Here is a 21082-nt window from a genome sequence, read left to right as displayed (position 1 = left end):
CTTGGCTGTATTTTCCCTGCTGTTTTATAACATTGACATTTAATCAGTGTATGATAAATGGTCGACGCTTAAAATATAAAATCCCGGAATCAAACTGAAGAGGAATAAACTACGGCCTCTGCAGCAATAGAAGTCCTTCATGCTCTTTAGCGGATTTGACTTAAAGCGTTATTTCTAGGAGAGACTTTACATATTGTATTTGGTCATTGATTAGAAAGCAAGAACCCCATACACATTAGACCAGGGGTCCCCATCCTGTGGTTCGGAAGCCACATAAGGTTCTTGGGACCATGACGCGTGGCTCGAGGCTTTCAGTTGCGTTAGCACTAGGTTTTGCGAACAGCTATGAAGAGTTCTCCAGATGGTGGCTTTTGTGAGTGGCCGTCACAGAAGAGCAGGTCCAGATGCACATATACTGGCCTTGGAGTCATAGCGATAAATTAGGTATAGTAGTCTGGAGATAGTATGATGGTGCCAGTAGGAACAGGTGCTTGAAGGGGTTGGAACAGGATTTCACCGCTCCGATGATGGGGAGTTTGGATGCGACGCTGAATATGGCTCTCCAGATAAGTAACATTAAAGACCACTGCATTAGACTAAAGTTGGCCAAACCCACTGATATCACTTGAATAGGGGGAAGATATGTAGTATCTGGCCACAGAACTGACGTGTTCCGGCAGCATATGAGAACTTCCTCCGTTGCCGGTAACAGCTGATCTCCCAGGTTTTGGTGTTGCGCCTCCACCCATCAGATATCGGTGGCCTATACTAACGATAGACCATCAATAAAAAAGTAATGGCCAACACCATTAATGAGAGCCAGCACCTCGAAAGCTAATTACAAGCAAGTTAGAATCAATTGATATTGCACCGAGTTCCTTGAGAAATCCTTATCTATTGCCTCCATTTTCTAATGTGCTGCTTCCAGTATTGGTCATAAAATGGGAATTAAGAGTTTCCTTCTCGACAGCTCCTGTCTGGAATAGTGTTGGCTCTGTTGAGTCTCAAAAATTAGGTTCCTGCCTTTTTGTTTGCATGGAGATGGGTATGGTTATTCTTTTGCAGAATGTGAATTGATCCTAGAATTAGGATAAAAGTATTCGTTCTGATGTGTCTTTGTGGGACTTTGCAAATATATCACGTGCATAAAATCAATTCTGAGTGCCAACCTATTCCAGGACTATTCTAAAACAATTTCTTCTTCTTCACCTTCTTGTAGATGGCTCGTCTCAGAGGGCCCCTCTTGCTCCGCCATATGCTGTAGTGCTGATCTCTTGCTCTGGTCTGCTGGCCTTCATCTTCCTGCTCCTCACCTGTCTCTGCTGCAAAAGAGGTGATGTTGGCTTCAAGGTGAGATCCATAGCAACTAAACATTACAGAGTTGTGTAGACAAGGAGGAAGCCGAGAAACAATTTTGGAGAGATCCAAATAGTTATACAGACGTTTCCTTTCTTAAGTTGTCTCTAAATCTGACGTCTTGTGCATACGATGGAAACCAACAACCCTACTGCCTTACAATGGGGTCCATCCGGTTCCTTTACCTTAATCATAGGTATGAACAGAGCCTAATATTGAGTTTACATGGCACGATCATGGCCATTACCTCACCACCGATCGGCAGACAGATCATCTAGAATCCCATGGGTCCAGAACGATCAATAATACAATAGTTCTGTGTGCATGGAATAAATAAATTGTTATCGGCAGCACATCACCTGTTTACCCAGGATAATGTGCTACAGAAAATTATTTTTTTAAGCCACCCCAAAAATCATTGAACCAACAAAAAAGTGTTTTGTTCGTTCATTGGGTGTTGATGAACTCATAATCCGGAACAATCGTTACTACGAATGCTCGTTCTTATCAGATACTTTTGCTTCTTTTTCCTCCTGGATTCGATTTTTTACTCTGAATTTCATGGAAAAGTGTGTATTCAGTGAAGATAGATTATCCCATTACTGAGATAGGAGATAACAGTTGGTGCTTATAAACTTCTATGGAGGAGGGAGGAGCTAGAGGCGGAGACCGCCATTCTTCTGTAAGTTCTCCTGAAATGACAGTTACAGTTTTCCATAGAACTTTATAAGCTCCAACTGTCATCTATCTCAGTAATGGAGAAATTCATATTTATTGAAGACAGATTTAATCTATGAATCAAGAGTTTGGGGAGTGAGTGCCCAGTCCTGGGGGAGAAATAAGCAGATTGCTCTAATATGATATATTATAATCTTTTTTATTTTCATGTGTACTACTGATTTGTGTAAAAAAAAAATAAATGGTGTTCACTCTTCAACCAAAGATATATGTCATCGTATTCATAAGATTAGTCTCTATAAAGCCTGAAAGGTCATATATTAATTTATTTTTTTTTACAGTGATCGGTAGTGTATTTTTTCCTTTTTTTCTGCGGATGGATGTAATGTTTACTGGGTAATACTCACATGTAGTCTGTATGCCAGTTGGCTTCTATTATAAAACAAAAAATGATTTCCATAGTTGTTGTGGCAGTGTTTGTTTTTTTTTGTAGATTTTGAGCACCATGAAAAATGTATGCATTTTCGAAAGAACTGTTTTGTCTTTCTAAAAAATATCCATGTGCAGATAATTAAATGCAGTGTCTGAGCTGCTGATTCTGGTATCGATGCCAAGGCGAGCGCTTGCGATGTCGATGCCAGAGCGCAGCGGGGTGCCAGGCCTTTCTTTACTATGAAAAGGGGAAGGATTGTGAACATTACCGGGAGATTCAGATTGATTTATTCTGAGCAATGGCACAATCAATTCTGATATTGGATCTTTTGGTGGTTCTGATAGAAGCATCTGACTGTGTGTGGCCAAAGGATAGAAAATCAACATAAACAGCCAGGCCCGGACTGGCCCACCGGGGAGCAGGTGAATTCCCGTGTGGGCCTCTGTGCAGAGATAAGCCACTAAGCACTGAATATGAGCATTAGTTAACCCAACAAACGACCTAGTTTTTTCTACATTTTGCATTCTCTTAGGGCTCGTGCACAAGACCGATTTTTATGGACAGGCGCTAGATATGGTTTTTAAGGATAGCACTCGTACCTATGATCTTCCATGGGGGCTGTGCATATATCCTGATTTGTTTTTTCTTCCTCTGACTGAGTGGTCTATGAAGAAATTAGATTTGAATCCAAGTGTCGGATCAAAATCGGCAACGCAAGTCTATGGGTCCATGAAAAAAATTGGACTGCATTCGGATGATGTCCAAGTGTGGCCCAATTTTCATGGACTGACAGATTCGAAAAGGCAGATAAACCATTTTTGTCTCTCCATGTCCTCTAATTGGCATAATTTGTACATTTTTTTCTCGGATGTCTGACCCTACCCTTACTATGTCACTTTTTTCTTCAGGAGTTTGAAAATCCAGATGGAGAAGAATTTTCTGGGGAGTACACTCCACCTGCCGAGGAGACCTCCTCTTCCCAGTCCATTCCTGACGTCTATATCCTTCCTCTCTCCGAGGTGTCTTTACCTGTCCCCAACACCCAGGCACCTAAAACAGGTATCCATCTCCGATCTAATTTTTACACTGTGTTGAAGTCCCTTGCCCCTTCCATAATAGTGCTCCTTTGAAGATCGGTTTATGACTAGGGGCTTCATTGGAGACAGTGATTTTTACTATATACTACAATACAGACGATCAAAAAAAAAAAACTAACCAAGTTTGATATTTCCATAATCATAGGTCATAATCGTCATGCCTACAGTACAATGAATACCGTTAAAACAAACCCCGCAAACCAGTTGAGAAAATGTGTTGTTGTTTGTTTTTGTTTTTTTTTGGGGGGGGAGGGTTGGTTTCACTATTTTACTGCACTTGAAATTTTTTTCCATTTTCCAGTACATTGAATGGTGAAATGGATGATGCCCCTCAAAACTACAACTTGTCCCGCAAAATTTAAAACCCTCATAACGTTATGTTGTTGGGAAAAATAAAGCAAGTTATGGTTTTTTGGAAAGAGGGAGGAAAAAGAAACAAAGATACATCCAGCTCCCACAATCCAGTAAAATACAAAAACGCTTTATTGAGTATTCCACAAAAATACAAACAAGACACTAAGGTTCAAATGCAACGCGTTTCTGATCACTTAGCTATGAAGTAGGATCATCAGTGGACCGAAACGCGTCACATTTTTTAATTTGTGTCTCGGTCATAATTCAGTGTAATACTTAATACATTTTCATTTTTTATTGGATTGTAGGAGTTGGATGTTTCTTCAATATCCCATAAAACAACTGGGTGGGGTGGCATTTTTATGTAAGATATAGACTTGTGGGACATCCCTGTGGAGGTATCTTGTTATCTTTATGTCAAGTGCTTGGAATTGTATAGAACACTAGTGGTTGTACAGATATTGTTGCAAAATATTTGAATGGAGTTCATGGCATTAATTATATTTTCTGCATATTTAGTAAAGCAGACAGGATTTAGCCGGCAGGACCTAAGCTATCTCCAGGAGATTGGAAATGGCTGGTTTGGGAAGGTGAGTATTGATAGTCATTGAATTGTTCCATCCATCTGCATTCTGATCTCTGAAACGGGTAGGGAGGAGAAGGAATTAATAATATAGTATAAACCATGAATGCCAAGGGTCAATGATGGTCTTCACGAAAAGGCAAGTAATTAATAGGACCAAAAAATTACTGTAAAGCCGAATTTAATTATCAGAAATGTTAAATCAACGGATGAAGACCTTGACATAAAAATGAGGAGCACACAAATGCTAAAACGAACAAGGTTGTCCTCCACTTGAAGAGATTGTCCAAGTAACGGATATCCCCCTTAATGTAATCAATTGATAACAAAAGACAATAAAAGACGACACTGACATGAAACAATAAAATGACCCTAAAAATATATAGCCTTCCCATGCATTTATATATAGAAAGTAATTGGACAATGTTCACGACATTCCTGTTTTCCCTTAAAGAGGTGGTCTACTGCCTGGAAACCCCTTCTTAAATGACGTATTCTCCTTTGTAAAATAAATAACGCATGCTCACCTCCTGCACCTGCACCATTCCAGTAATGTCCTCACCGGGTCTTCTGGGGTTCTCCGGACATTGTTTCGCCACATCATTTTTTTTATTTTACAAGGAGGACTTCTGAATTTAAAAATGGTTTGTTCAGGAAGTGGACAACCGCTTTAATCTTCATACTTTTACCTTTAGCTGATCTATTTTTTCTCCATTCATTCCTATGAAGGTGATCTTGGGGGAGATATTCTCAGACTACACTCCTGCCCAGGTGGTGGTTAAGGAGCTCCGCGTCAATGCCAGCCCTTTAGAACAACGGAAGTTTCTGTCTGAAGCTCAACCTTACAGGTATCTCGGGATTCGTTGCAACACAATTTTTCCAGTGTTTTCAATGTTTTGTTGTATTCTTGCCAATATGTCCAGTATACAATGGATGCTCTAAAGATACTTAGACACTGATATGTTATGGCTTTACCACCAGCCATAATTCTTGTGACTTTAATGTTAAAAGAAGTATTTTAGGAGCCAGACTTTTGGTATGGAGTGATATTAGGAAAGCTGTATCATCATATTTATGATAACAATCTGTATCTGACTGGTTGTGGTCGCAGAACCGAGGTAGGTGTAGAAAAGTGTTTTATACAGGAAAGCAGAGTATTGGGCATAAGAGTCAGCAGTTAGTATTTTTACATAAAATGTTAGCGTTTAGTAGAGTATGTGCACCGTAAAGGGGTTGTACAGGCTTAGGACACATGTGGCTGCAGACTTGTGAATCCTCACAGTGCGCACTGCCAGGATTCTCCAGTAGGGGTAGCATGCAGGAGTAAGCCCACAAGTTTGTGAATTGCATACACGTCGTAACTTGCCAACTAGACATGCAAGCGTATTGAGCGAGCCTGGATACGTCTAATCGAAATGTGGCCAGAAATATGCAAATTGCTTACTTGCAGCAACATGAGCGCTCGCTCCCAGTGCTAGCAAGTCCTGACAGCCTTCACACTGTGCACTATGAGGATTCAAAAGTCTTCAGTCACATAGAGTGACTGAAAACTTACACCCAAAGTCTGGAAAACCCCTTTAACTCCTTCACTCCGAACCATGTTTTCACCTCCCGTACCATTCAATTTTTTAAAATTCTGACTAGTCTAACTTTATGATCTTAATAACTCTGGAATGTTTCAACGTATCCCAGTGATTCTGAGTTTGTTTTTTTTCGTGACACTAGGTGCTTTATGTTAGTGGTAAATTTAGGTTGACTTTTTTTTGAGTTTTTTTGTGAAAATATCAGAATTTTGGCAAAAATGTTGAAAATTTCGCAATCTTCAAACTTTCATTTTATATATTCCAAAACCAATTAGTCATACCGTGCAAAATATATTTCTGCTTTACATCTGTAACATTTTTGGAAGCATAGTTTTTGTTTTGTTAGGAAGTTGAAGGGTTAAAAGTTTATCAGCAATTTCTCATTTTTCCACCAAAATTTACAAAACTTTTAATAGGGACCACCGTGTTTGAAGTCACTTTGAGGGGCCTTTATGACAGAAAATACCCAAAAGTGACCCCATTCTAAAAATTGCAGCTCTCAAGGTGCTCAATACCACATTCAGGAAGTTTATTAACTCTTTATGTGTTTCACAGGAATTAAAGCAATGTGGGAGGAAAAAATGAACATTTTAAATTTTACCACAATAATGTTGCCCCACATTTTGCATTTTTACAAGGGTAAAAGGAAAAAATGAATGGTGTAATTTGTTGTGCAATTTCTCCTGAGTACAAATATGCTCCATATGTGGTGGAAAACTACTATTTGGGCGCACGGCAGGGTTTGGAACAGAAGAAGCACCAATTGACTTTTGGAGCTCAAAATTGGCTGGAATAGATAGCGGCCGTCATCTCGCGTTTGCAGAGACCCTGATATGCCTAAACAATGGAAGCCCCCACAAGTGATGCCATTTTGGAAACTACACTCCTCAAGGAACTTGTTTAGAGGTGTAGTGAGCACTTTGAACCCACAAGTACTTTATAGAAGTTTATAACGTTGAGCTGTGAAAATGAAAAAAGTCAATTTTCCCACAAATGTTCCTTTTCCTCCAAATTTTTCATTTTCACAAGGTTAACAGGAAAAATGGATAATACAATTTGTTGCTCAATTTGTCCTGAGTACACCAATACCCCATATGTGGTGGAAAAACTACTGTTTGGGCACACGGTAGGGCTCGGAAGGGAAAGAGTGCCAACTGAATTCTAGAGTGCAAATTTGGCTGGAACAAATTGCAGCTGCCCCTGACAAAACAGCAAAAAAGCCTGCAAGTGACCCCATGTTGGAAACTACACTTTTCAAGGAATTAATCTAGTGATGTAGTGAGAATTTTTAACCTTCAAGCGATTCACAGAATTGTATAACACTTGGCTGAATTAATGGAAAATTACAAATTTTTCCACTAAAATGTTGCTTAGACCCCAAGTTTTTAAAAGGTATAATAGGAGAAAATGGACCACAAAATATGTTGAGCACGCCAATACCCATATGTGGTTGAAAATTAATTTTGAGGCACAGTGTAAAGCTGTGATCGGAAGGTGCTCCATATTGTAGAGCACATTTTGCCGGAATGGTTTGAGGATGCCATGTCACATTGGCAGAGCCTCTGAGGTCAGCACTGCACCACTGAATGAATTAATCTAGGGGTGCAGTGATCATATTGATACCATGGGTGTGACACAGAACCTTATACCATTGAGAAGTAAAGAAAAAATAATTACCGTACATTTTTACCACAAAAAATTAATTTTAGCTGCAGATTTTCCATTTTCACACTGGGAAATGGGTAATAATGGCAACAAAATTTGCCACACAATTTTTGCTGAACGTGGCAATACCCCACTTGTGGCCGTACAGTACTGTTTAGACACGCGGTGTGTCTCGGAATAAAATAAGCGCTATTTAACTCTTGGAGAACAAATTATCATAGAATAGTTTGCGGACCCCATACGCAGAGCCCCTAAGTGCCAGAAGAGCAGAATCCCCCCTAACTAACATGGTAATATAAAAGAAATGCCCAAATTTATTTTAAAATACATGTACCACAAAAACATGATTTCAATAATTTGTATTCTTTTGATAATAGCTTCCTTTAAAAAACCTTAATAAACAACCAATGGCAACCTAATCTTATTGTATCCTTTCTCTAGAGCCCAGAGCTATCCCATCCTGCAGTTAACTCCTTCCTGCCTTGGTTCCCATCCTAAAAGGCACTGTCATGCCAACCTGCCTTGATCGTCTTTTTCTCGACAGCCACCTGTAATGGGGTGGCAAGATTAGTATTCCCATTTTACTGTGATGGGTATATAGTGATTCTACGTGGTATAATGGTCCTCTTCTCAGGGATGGAGGAAGGATGAAGATAATCTCTGATGGCAATTGGAGAACTTTACTCACAAGGAGGCAACAAACTTGGTGGTTACAACAGTCTGACCCCCATAGCGACAAACAATTGGCACTTACTCTTGTGACACCTCTTCTAGCACTTTCCTTTGCAGCACTTCCGTCACTTTGTAACGGTCCCCTTGTCACTAGCAGCTCTTCTCACCCTCATTGTGCAGCTTACAACCCCTCTCGGTGACTTCTCGATGGCAGTAATGTGCTGCAGTGGCACTTCTAGTCACTTTGCACAAATTAGTGGCTTACCCTTCACAGTTACATGAGTCACATGTGATAATCCCTCACACACAGATATTAGTCTCCTAGCCATCTCTGTCGTGGCGCGGTTTTCCACATTTAGGCAATTTCTGTGTGGCTACCTCATTGTCTAGGTCAGGCTGTTATCAACATCATCCTTGATGGCGGATGCACGCCTTCAAAACAGGAAGAAGCCTCCACCTCTAACTGAGACAAACCTTACACAGATGCCACATAGTCAGCGTTTTTCTTCCTACTGTACGGCCTTATCTAGGCCCTAGAGTGGAACACCTTAATACTCAATGGTTCGTTACCCCTCTGCTACCTAACTATGGTGCTGGCTTTTGTTCAGAACTTCCTCCTCCTCCTATATGTGGGGAAAAAGTCCCAATCTTATATGAGCTCTAGAATATTGCAGGGAATCCTCGGCTGACTCTATGAAGAACCATGACCCAATCATCTCACCTGATGCTCAGCGCACTTCTTACCTTAAGGTCACAGTGCACAACCCTCGCCCAATACTGGTGGTAACTTAGACTCTAGACCCACTACTCAGTGACACTCTCCATAAGGAATTTCTTGGATGAGGGCTTATAGCCATTCATGTCACTCATAAAATCTATTTTCCTTCCTTTGTGCTTCCTTTACCTCATTATCAGGTAAGTAACACTTGGGCAACACCCAACACCACCTCTCTAAAATTTCCCACCTAGGCAACCTTGAATCGTGGACTATTGTGTACCTCCAGTAACAGATGATGTCCAACTTGTCAGAAGATCCCACCAATATCGAAAAGCCAAGGACTGTGTTGCTCAGCCTCTGGTTTACTTTAGTACAGTTGCAATCCACATACGGTAGTTGCATATCCTCATCTTTCCCAGTGATACTCAAAGGGATCCCCTTGCTCTACAGATCTTTGGTGGGAGTCTCAGCACCCAGTCCTGCATTCATGTGCATCCTTTGAAATTTCCCACTGGACAAGAGATGAACCCTTTTCTTCTGACCCAAAGAACATTGCTGTGTTATATGTCCTAATCTCGATTTACATCAGTTGTCTTTACCCTAACCACCTGATAACTGAAAATGGATTATATGCTGTATCTTTATATACATTTTATTAATATTGCCATGCTTTACATCCCTACTAGATGGAGAGAATTAAAGCGAATGTCATCAGAGAATAACCTCTTGTTTAAATTAGGTTTTTGTTCTAAATATAAACCGTATCTTTGATATTTTTAGCATTTTTTTCATAATGCAATCTGTATTAAAAATACAAACTCACAACGACCACTGGGGCCTTTTTAGACTCCAACATCCTGATGTTTCAGGAAACAAGACGTGTACATAGCCACAATGGTCGGAACCTATCTTTTCTATTGAAGCATCTAATGAGTGTGTTCAAATGTCATTGTTATTGGGGGAGCAAGATCAGCTGTGACATCCCCTATTGTGTTGGTGGATCCTGTGATATCAGCTGCGTGTAGAGGTGTTACCCGTCATTGTAATCCTGCCTCTGCTGATAAGGAGCCTGCTGAAAACTCATCCTGAAAGAACAGGAAGTAAAAAAAGCCCCAGTGGCCAGTGTGAAAATTACAAGCTTACTGATTTTGCTTTTAATAAAGATTCTGATATGAAAAAAATGCATTTTTTCTTTATTAAATACATATAACCCAAAAACCTGATTTAACCAATAGGTCATTATCTTATGAGCTTTCTCTTAAAGCTACTAATCATATTCCTCTGTTTTCCTCCTATTTTTATTTGTTTATATTCCTTTTATATCTGCTTTATACTTACCCCATAGATTACCATCTTTTCACATTTAAGACCTCTCTATGCCCTGTGACTGAGCTCAGACAGATGATGAGATCTTCCTGTAACACAGCCATACTCCTACTTACAGGATTACCATGATACATATATGCACAATCTAATAGTCGCCCATATATATTCCGAAAATCTTTCCAATTTCAAAACATATTTAGTGAAGGATTATCTTGCGCACAGAGCCAACCACTGATCTGTGATGTTCTTACTCATAATAGGACTGTGACCTAGATCTCTGCCTTGCAGACTTGTTTTCCTCCTAGAACGTTCAGAAGAAAATGAAATTGTTGAGATCAACAGGAAAAATAAAATTAGCTTTATGTAACAACAGAAATCATTATATTTGAGGACATCCGACACAGCTGAACAGTGTTTAACCCTTGTAGGTATGTCCTCCTAAAACAGCATTTATGGATTCCCACATTCCTATACAAAATAGATGGAAGAGTTGTTCCATAGATCAGCAGGTTTCAAGAACATGAAAGCAAACGTTCAGAAAAAACTCCCAAAACAATGTAAAAAAAACCATTGGAGGAAGTGTTTGGCTGCCAAATATTAGAGTGCTGAGAGTCCCTGTGTGAAGACAAGTCAACTGCAATGATTAATTGCTCCTGGGGCCTGGCCACTATGGAAGCATCACTGGGCTTGAGGCTGGTGTGGCGCCCCTGATCGGGACTGCTTTCCTTGCACTCTAAGTTGTGGTACTCACTTAAAGCTGAACATGAGTTAGTCATTACTTACAGTGGGTACGGAAAGTATTCGGACTCCTTTAAATTTTTCACTCTTTGTTTCATTGCAGCCATTTGGTAAATCCAAAAAAGTTCTTTTTTTTCTCATTAATGTACACTCTTCACCCCATCTTGACTGAAAAAAAAACAGAAATGTAGAAACTTTTATTGAAAAGAAAAACTGAAATATCACATGGTCATAAGTATTCAGACCCTTTGCTCAGTATTGAGTAGAAGCACCTTTTGAGCTAGTACAGCCATGAGTCTTCTTGGGAATGATGCAACAAGTTTTTCACCCCTGGATTTGGGGATCCTCTGCCATTCTTCCTTGCAGATCCTCTCCAGTTCCGTCAGGTTGGATGGTGAACGTTGGTGGACAGTCATTTTCAGATCTCTCCAGAGATGCTCAATTGTGTTTAGGTCAGGGCTCTGGCTGGGCCAGTCAAGAATGGTCACAGAGTTGTTCTGAGGCCACTCCTTTGTTATTTTAGCTGTGTGCTTAGGGTCATTGTCTTGTTGGAATCTGAACCTTCGGCCAAGTCTGAGGTCCAGAGCATTCTGGAAGAGGTTTTCATCCAGGATATCTCTGTACTTGGCCGCATTCATATTTCCTTCAATGACAACCAGTCGTCCTTTCACTGCAGCAGAAAAACACCCCCATATCATGACGCTGCCACCACCATGTTTCACTGTTTGGATTGTATTGGGCAGGTGATGAGTAGTGTCTGGTTTTCTCCACATATACCGCTTAGAATTATCACCAAAAAGGTCTATCTTTGTCTCATCAGACCAGAGAATCTTATTTCTCATAGTCTGTGAGTCCTTCATGTGTTTTTTAGCAAATTCTATGCGGGCTTTCATATGTCTTGCACTGAGGAGAGGCTTCCGTCAGGCCACTCTGCCATAAAGGCCCAACTGGTGGAGGGCTTCAGTGATAGTTGACTTTGTGGAACTTTCTCCCATCTCCCTACTGCATCTCTGGAGCTCGACCACAGTGATCTTGGGGTTCTTCTTTACTTCTCTCACCAAGGCTCTTCTCCCACGATTGCTCAGTTTGGCTGGACGGCCAGGTCTAGGAAGACTTCTGGTGGTCCCAAACTTCTTCCATTTAAGGATTATGGAGGCCACTGTGCTCTTAGGAACCTTCAATACTGCAGAAATTCTGTTGTCTCCTTGGCCAGATCTGTGCCTTGCCACAATTCTGTCTCTGAGCTTCTTGGCCAGTTCCTTTGACCCCCTGATTCTCATTTGGTCTGACATGCACTGTGAGCTGTGAGGTCTTATTCCAAACAAAGTCCTATCAGTTTAATTAAACACAGCTGGACTCCAATGAAGGAGTAGAACCATCTCAAGGAAGATCACAAGGAAATGGACAGCATGTGACTTAAATATGAGTGTCTCAGCAAAGGGTCTGAATGCTTATGACCATGTGATAGTTTAGTTTTTCTTTTTTAATAATTTTGCAAAAATGTCTACATTTCTGTTTTTTTTCATTCAAGATGGGGGCAGAGTGTACATTAATGAGAAAAAAATGAACTTTTTTTAATTTACCAAATGGCTGCAATTAAATAAAGTGTGAAAAATGTAAAGGGATCTGAACACTTTCTGTAAACGATTCAATGTAGTAGTCATTGTTAGATCATGGAAGAGCTGCTAAATAATGGTCAACTCTGCCCCATAAATCATCTAGATTGTCACAGAACTCATCTCTAGCCATCTCAAAGGACTCTCTAACCTTTGCTGTCGACATGGTTAGACATTTGGCACGTATGCCACGTCGTGCAGAAAGTGTGGACTCTACTCCCGGAGCATCTGTGATGTCAGGAACATGATGCGCTTCCCTCACAGAAGGATCCACAGAGCTTTTCATGGACATGTCTTAGCCAAGATGACGGATGTTTATAGACTTGCTGTAGCTTAGATCTCGTTACTATTCTGCCACCGATTAACATATGTGAGATGTATCTGAGGAATGTGAGCACGGATCTCTGTACATGCAATGGCAGATAATGATACTCGCTACCCTTCTCCTCCTATGCTTGACCAGCTGAACATGGTTAATCCAGGAAGGACAATGCAGTGATGAACTTTGACCAATTGTATTCACAGTATCTTGATGGGATGATCTCATATCTCTACATGGTAGATGAAATAAACCATATAACATTAGGCAAATGTTCCTGAAATGGCTTTTAAGCCTTTCCAGACCATTAGATGAACAGCACAATAATATTTGGAATAGGGAGCACACCTGTACCTACAAATTCTCAGAGCTCTGACAAATAATGAAAATACCCAATTACAGAAAATAGACAAAAAAATGAAAAAAAAATTGCTATCTCTCTATGTGGTTGTAAAATATATTGCCTTTATTTTTATAAAATATCTAAAAAAAAATCTATACAGAATATATTGAGTATACAACATATAACAAAATCCTTATCAGAAGTTAATAAAATACATTTAAGTATAATGTAACAATATTGAAATCCAGTCCAGAAAAATAACCATTAGATATAGCTAATTAAAGATAAAACAATATGAATTGCTTGGTCCTAGCAACTGTGAATGATTTATATAATCCAGCTGACTGGTATTGTAAGCTAATATTGATGATATTTGAATATTATAGAACTAAATGATGCATGGGTCTCCCATAGGAGTTCTTCGCAGCGTATTGGATGTACACTGTTAGTTTTCATGCAATATGACATGATGGTAAATCACAGCATGTGATAGAAAGGCTCACGGTTTCAGTGTTTAGTTGCACAATGTAGGAACGTATCACTGTTGGGCGCACGTAATTGTCCTGATAGAAAGCAGTCTCAGCATGTAGACCTCTGCTGGAATCACCACTGCCTGTGCTTGTGCTTCATAATCTTCACGCCCGAGGTTCCTCAGCATTCAGATAATATTCCATACCGGGTATTGCCTGAGTGCTGCAGTATGTACAGTAGTTTTTATGCAGCTCAATATTGTATAATAGGGGTAAGCAAAGTGCTCGATAACACTCAGATATCAATCAAATATCTGGGTGCTCGGATGTGTTTCTTACTTGGCGAGCATTAGCAGGTGGTAGACTTCAAACTTGAATCCCCGCCCCGCAATTAGTCATCCATACTGTATTAGGTGCTTTCTGTGACATTTCAGTGGTATATAACACTCTATGTATATAGTGTGGACCTGTTTACAGTATAGTGCTGTGTATACGCATTATGCCGGGATCACACACATCGAGATACGGCCGAGTCTCGCTGGTTAAAAACAAGCTCTGGCACCGGCACTCCGGAGCGGAGCGTGCGGCCGCATAGCAATACATGGAGCTGCACGCTAACGCTCCGGAGTGCCGGTGCCAGAGCTTGTTTTTAACGAGCGAGACTCGGCCATATCTCGCTGTAGTGTGACTCCGGCCTTATACAGCCCCTCAGCCTCTATTCTATATACAGCCAGCACAGCAGCAGCCTCTGATATATACAGCAAATATTGAGATAGCTTTAAGGATATATCTAATTTTGATGGCAACAAACTGCAGTGGTGAGCGTTCCTTCTCAAAACTCAAACTAGTTGAAAACCGATTAAGGACATCCCTAAAGCAGGAACGACTTGTAAATTTGGCTATCATGAGCATCGAGTCAGATCTACTGCATGAATTGGACTTAGGTGACATCATTAGTGATTTTGCAGCACGAAAATCAAGGAAAGTGCCCGGATTGTAAAAAATGAATGATTTTACCTGAATTACTCTGCGTAAATGTTTTTTGTAAATAAACTTGCGTTCGTTTCATTTTGTGTTTTTGCATTACATATTGCAACACCTTGAAAAATTGGCCTCCCTCCAAAATGGGCCCCGAGCTACCCACCTCTTAAATCCGGCCCTGGCGAGCGGCGATGATGACTTCATCAGTGTAACCATCCCACTTCTCTGCCTTCTTAAACAGTCACTGCTGACAATTAAACATGAAGCTTTGCATGCAAACCAGGTGGTGGAATGAGGAAGACATGAGCCAGGGAGATATAGCCTAGGCTCATCTCATCTCATCTGCTCAGGACAGATTGGGTAACAATGAGGAGGTGGAGGCTGAGGAAGAGGAGGAGAAACAGGAGCTGGCTAGCGCAATAGACAATAGTACCCACACAAGCTTTGTCCTGTCTCTCCTATGTCGATGGGCTGAGGAGAGTAATGAGGAGGAAGAGATGGAGAGTAATCATCATGGTGGATACAGGGAAGTGTTGTCTGTAGGGACATTGGAACATATGGTCGACTTTATGTGCCACTGCATTTCCTATGACCCTCGCATTACATTCATCGTAGCCAAAAAAGAGTACTGGTTGTTCACCCTGCTAGACCCACGCTACAAGGAGAAATATACATCTCTTCTTCCTGAGGCGGGGAGGTCTTAGAATCATAGAGTGTTAGAGTTGGAAGGGAACTCAAGGGTCATCGTGTCCAACCCCCTGCTCAATGCAGCGCAGGATTCACTAAACCACCTCAGGCAGATGTCTGTCCTTCCTCTGTTTGAAGACTTTCATTGAAGGAGAAGTCACCACCACTCATGGCAGCCTGTTCCACTGATTGATCACACTCACTGTCAAAAATGTCTTCCAATGTCTAATCTGTATCTTCTACCTTTCAGTTTCATTCCATTGCTTCTCATGTTTCCATTTGCAAATGAGAATAAGGATGATCACTCTACACTGTGACATCCCTTCAGATATTTGTAGACAGTTATTAAGTCTCCTCTTGCTTTTTTTTTGCAAGCGAAACATTCCCAGATCCTTTAACTGTTCCTTGTAGGACATACTTTGCAGTCCGCTCACCATCCTGGTAGCTCTCCTCTGTACTTGCTCCAGTTTTTCAATAACTGTTAAAATGTGGTGCCCAGATCTGGACACAGTATTCCAGATGAGTAGAGGGGGATAATTACTTCATCTACTGTAGGCAATATGCTCTTCTTAATGCATCCTAGAACTTTTTTCCTTTTTTGCTGCTGCATCACACTGTTGACTCATGTGCAGCTGAGATTAGTTTTATTCCTCTCTTTCTATGGATGTCATTTTTTTTCCAGATGTAGAATCTTTCATTTCTCCCTGTTAAATAATATTCTATTGGTCACTGGCCAAAAGATTCACAAGCTTACCTAGATCCTTGTGAATTTTTCTTTGTCTACTCTAGTGTTAGCTATGCCTCTTAGCTTTGCATCATCTACAAATTTGATTAGTTTACCTTCAGTTTTCTTATCTAGTTCATTAATAAAAATATTGAACAACACTGAATCCAGGGCAGAGCCTTGTGGTACCCCACTTGGAACACACTTCCAATTGGATGTGCAACAATTTATTACCATTCTTTGAGTACGATCATTGAGGCAGTTATGATTTCATCTAACCATAGCCTTGTCAATCTCATACTTGGTATTTTTTTTTCAATAAGGATAGTATGAGATACTTTATGAAATGCTTTGTTGAAGTTGAGATATACTATATCTACCGCATTTCCCTGATCGACCCAGTCAGTGATTCCATTATTGAAGATAATTAGATTAGTCTGGCATGACTTGTTTGCTGCACACCCATGCTGGCTCTGGTTAATTACTGTATTCTTATCCAAGTACTTACATACATGTTGTTTAATAATTTGTTCAAAGATCTTTACTGTAGTAAGGCTCACTGGCCTGTAATTTCCTGGCTCCATATTCTTTCTTTTTTTGAACATAGGGAAAACATTTGCCTTTCTCCAATCTTTTGGAACTTTTCCTGTTCTTCAAGATTTTTCAAAGATTCTAGCTAGTGGTTCTGCAATATCCTCTGCTAACTTTTTCAGTACCCTGACATGGTACTATACTAGAAGGCCATTGTGGAAAATATATTGAAAAAATTCCCATCAGACAACGCTAGTAGCAGAGGACAAGCTTCCTTGGCTAGCCAAGGAGGAGAATTGAAGGAAACACACAGCTGAAGTAGGGGTACACTTTTAAAGCCGTGGCCAATTTCATGACACCCTCCCAGTGTCCAAGCCCTGATGAACTGGTGTCACGATTACACCCCTCAGTGTGTCTGGGATGCAATTACTGACGACCCAGATGTTCAATCTGGTACATGCTGAAGCTGTCAGTACTTTTATTCACAGCCTAGTCTGGTGCAGGGGCATGATGAGCTGTCAGTGTGTTGATTCACAGCTCGGTCGTCCAATCTGAAGCTGTAAGGCGCTGGCTGTTTCCAGGTGTTTATTATACTGGGTGATTGTCAGGCTACTTAATTGGGCTGTTTCTTTCAGACCTCTGCCAGATGTACATTCTGCTACTGTGTGGTTTGTCTCTCTGTTCCTGGCATTCTGTTTGTAGATCTTTCATTGCCTGACCTTGGTCTTCGTTCTGACCATCCGTCTGTTCAACCCCTTCTGCTCTGATTCGCTATCCTCCTGGTATTCTGACCTTGGAATGTTACCTGATTATGCCTTTGTCTCATCCTTCCATTTATGATGTACCTTCCTGGCTTTTGACCTCAGACTCCAGACTATCTTGTCTCGCGGCTTGGCTGTGAGAAGGGACTCAGCGTCACGCCAAGTAATTTTAACAAGGAGGGAAAAGATTTTAAAGATGTTCAAACAATAACTGCCCAACAAAACCAGCATACTCCCTAATTCCTCTGTGACCTTCAGCTATTGGGTCTTAAAGCTGGACACCTAGCATGAGCTGTCCCCCTATGCCTTGATGTTTTGCACTGTCCTGCCACTAGCATCTTGTCTGAGCGGGTGTTTATTGCCACCGGTGGGTCATAACAGACAGGTGCTTTCGCCAGTCAACAGAAAGTGCTGACAGGCTCACTCTGATAACAATGAGGAAAGCCTGGATTAGACCTGACTTTTCCACACCACCAAAGGAAAGCAGCACATAAAGTGTTTTTAATGTTCAATATTTGAATGAAAACGAAGGCACTCACCGGTCTTCCAAAAAGATTCCTTTATTAACACCAACTCCAGATAAAATTCATGGCCGGGGGAGAGGGAGCCAAAGCTCGTGTGAGCAGAGGGGGACGACGGCCGTTTCACGCTGTGCCTGCGCTTCTATGGGTCTGTGCAGGCACAGCGCGAAACGGCCGTCGTCCCCCTCTGCTCACACGAGCTTCAGCTCCCTCTCCCCCGGCCATGAATTTTATCTGGAGTTGGTGTTAATAAAGGAATCTTTTTGGAAGACCGGTGAGTGCCTTCATTTTCTCTTTTTAAGAATTTGTGGACAATAGACTGTCATTTCTGAAGAGCACCCGAAGTCCCATGTTATTACAGTTGTTGGAGAGTGACATCTAGTAACACATTTGTTACCACCTGAAGTTGGTCTAACAGGGACCCGAGTGTTGGGGTCAGTGCCGCTCATTTTTCTGCTTTTTGGACTGCAATATTTGAATGAGGCTGCCCAGTTGTTGCCTTCTAGGGTCTATGAATGATCATACTTATAATTTTTTTCTGGCTTTACACTTAGTGCAAAGCCTTTTTGAGTGTAGAAGTGCCAAAACTACACTTTCTTAATTTTTTTTATGAGCACTCCAGTTGTTGCCTTCAAGGGTCTATGTATGACCCTGCTTGTAATCATTGGCAGGCTTTGCACTGCATACAGAGCTTTTATGAATGTAGGAGTAACACAACTACACTTTGTTCACAATATTTATATGAGGCACCTCAGTTGGTGCATTCAAGGGTGAATGGATGGCCCTGCTTGTAATTCAGAATTTGCACTTAGGGCATAACCTTTATGAGTCTAGAAATACCTTTACATTAGAATTTGAGCATAATGTACACAAGGCCCTCCTTTATGTCTAATGCATCGTGTATCTGAGTCCCTAATTTTTTACACTTCTTGCTTCCTTCATAAACTACACTGACATTTCCAATTTTTTTTATAAAAAAAATAAATTTTGGGTTGTTTAAATGATAATTTTGAAAAAAAAAAATACTTTTTAAATATAAGTCATTATACAGTAAAAATGTTTCTCAAATTTTTTTTCCTATAAACTCCAATTTCTCATCAATTTTTAATGTTTTATTTGTCAGTTCTTAAAGTGGAGTAAAAGTGTAACACCTTTATTCTAAGCATCAATCTAGGAGTCAGCGATACCTCCAGGGATCTTGCCCATGTTGTTCTCCTTCCATTGAGCACTTTCTCCATTCATTTCAACATTTTCACTGCTCCCCCAGACCTCCTTGAAGGGTCTGCCTGAAAAATGCTCATATTTCCCATTGACTCACATTATACTCGTTACTCGAAAGGTGCACAGATCACAGATCATCAGCTCCCAGTGGAGTGTACTTTGTATGGCCGAGTCGTTTCCCATTTTCAGAGTCACTGGGCAAGTCTCTCTCCTGTAGAGTATAAGCTCTTATGATCAGCAAAGCTCTATCTTCTGTAAAATGTAAGCTCTTATGGTCAGCAGGGTCCATTCTCTCTCTCCTGCAGTGTGTAAACTCCTATTGTGGACCATGTATCGGGGTAGCTCCTAGGGGACACAGCAAAGCTGTAATCAAGGAAAGCCGCCAACACCAAACTTGCCAGATGAACTTTTACTGACAAATTTAGATCAAATACTTTTCCAACAAAAAATAAAAGGAACCAAATTAACTAAGACTCCCCCAGCCAAGACTGACCAGGACCAATGAGCTGCACAACTCCGTAGGCCTGGAAGAAGTAACTATAATGCTATAATTCACCTAATGGAGCACCCACCTAGTACAGTCGTCACGTGTTTGCCTAGAATTCTGGAATAATCAAACTTATGTCAGGAGCGGCCTATTGGTGGTGCAGTACAGCAGCTCACAAGCTTAACAAAATGACTCGAACCCACTTCTCACCACCCCATGGCTAAATAAGCACTCCTCACCCGGAGCAGGCACGCGTGCTGGAGTGGAATCCTCCTCGGTAGAATTCAGTTATCGGTTTAGTTCTGCACTGAACTGATGCTATCAAGTGCTTGTTTCTGCCTGTCTGAGTTCAGTGCCAAACTAACTGTGTGTGCGTGCAATATCCGACTGTGATCCCATGGTAGGCCTGAACTCGGGCCTCTCCAACCTGGATCTGGTCACTGCAATGCTGCAGAGCTCCATCCGTACAGCTGACGACTGCATGAGCAGGGAATAGGCTGAATCTCCAACCGGTGCTTGGTACCACTGTTGGCTTGCTGGAGGGCCCTCTGGCTGCATCGCTGATACTCCCGGGGATTTCGGCTCCACTCTCTTCTGTTGTCAACTTCGTCACTGCAAACTGGTCCCCCGGTGGACCTGGAACCGGACAGTATCCTTTGTTATCCGAAGCGATCTTTGTCTCCCTGGGACATAAGGCTCCACGGATGAGCTTGATGGAGATGCAACATGTCCTCTCTCTTCTAGCTCTCACCTTCTTCTCCTCAAGATCACCACAATCCGGCCTTTTCTGTGATGCACTTCCTTCTAGTTGCTTGAACCACCCCCTGACCCAGGCTCCATCTAGTGCTGAAAAAGTGCAGTCCAAACCAGCAGAACAGAGTCCGTTTCACAAAACACAAGTTTCTGCTATATATGTATATATATATATATATACATATATATATATATATATATATATATATATATATATATATATATATATATATCTATATCCTGTACACGAGTGCCAACAAGAGTTTATACAGGAGTAACACGGGAAATGGTTGCCCGGGGGTTAGTACTGCGGGCAACTAGTGTTCTCAATGTTCATGCAGTGCATTGTTATTGAAACAGAACAGCAGCTGGAAATAGAATTTTAGTATCATGCAAATGGCTAATGGTGAGTGATGGTCAGCGGCATATTCCCCCTCACCTCATTTTATAATCAGCGTGGTTCTC

General features: G+C 41.1%; 1 protein-coding gene across 6 annotated transcripts in view; it reads left to right on the top strand.

Annotated features, from left to right (window-relative positions):
* LMTK3 (lemur tyrosine kinase 3) overlaps positions 1-21082 on the top strand; it is a 94723-nt gene that overhangs the window by 23691 nt on the left and 49950 nt on the right. For all 6 annotated transcript variants that reach the window (XM_069742693.1, XM_069742696.1, XM_069742694.1 and 3 more), the window contains 4 exons: positions 1220-1350; positions 3376-3526; positions 4438-4508; positions 5231-5349. In XM_069742693.1, the coding sequence (XP_069598794.1) occupies positions 1220-1350; positions 3376-3526; positions 4438-4508; positions 5231-5349 (472 nt within the window). The remainder of the gene's footprint in view (positions 1-1219; positions 1351-3375; positions 3527-4437; positions 4509-5230; positions 5350-21082) is intronic.

Source organism: Ranitomeya imitator, chromosome 10, assembly GCF_032444005.1.
Source record: "Ranitomeya imitator isolate aRanImi1 chromosome 10, aRanImi1.pri, whole genome shotgun sequence".
NCBI classification, from domain to species: domain Eukaryota; kingdom Metazoa; phylum Chordata; class Amphibia; order Anura; family Dendrobatidae; genus Ranitomeya; species Ranitomeya imitator.
Note: the sequence above shows the minus strand (reverse complement) of the source record. Positions and strands in the feature narration are given on the sequence as shown.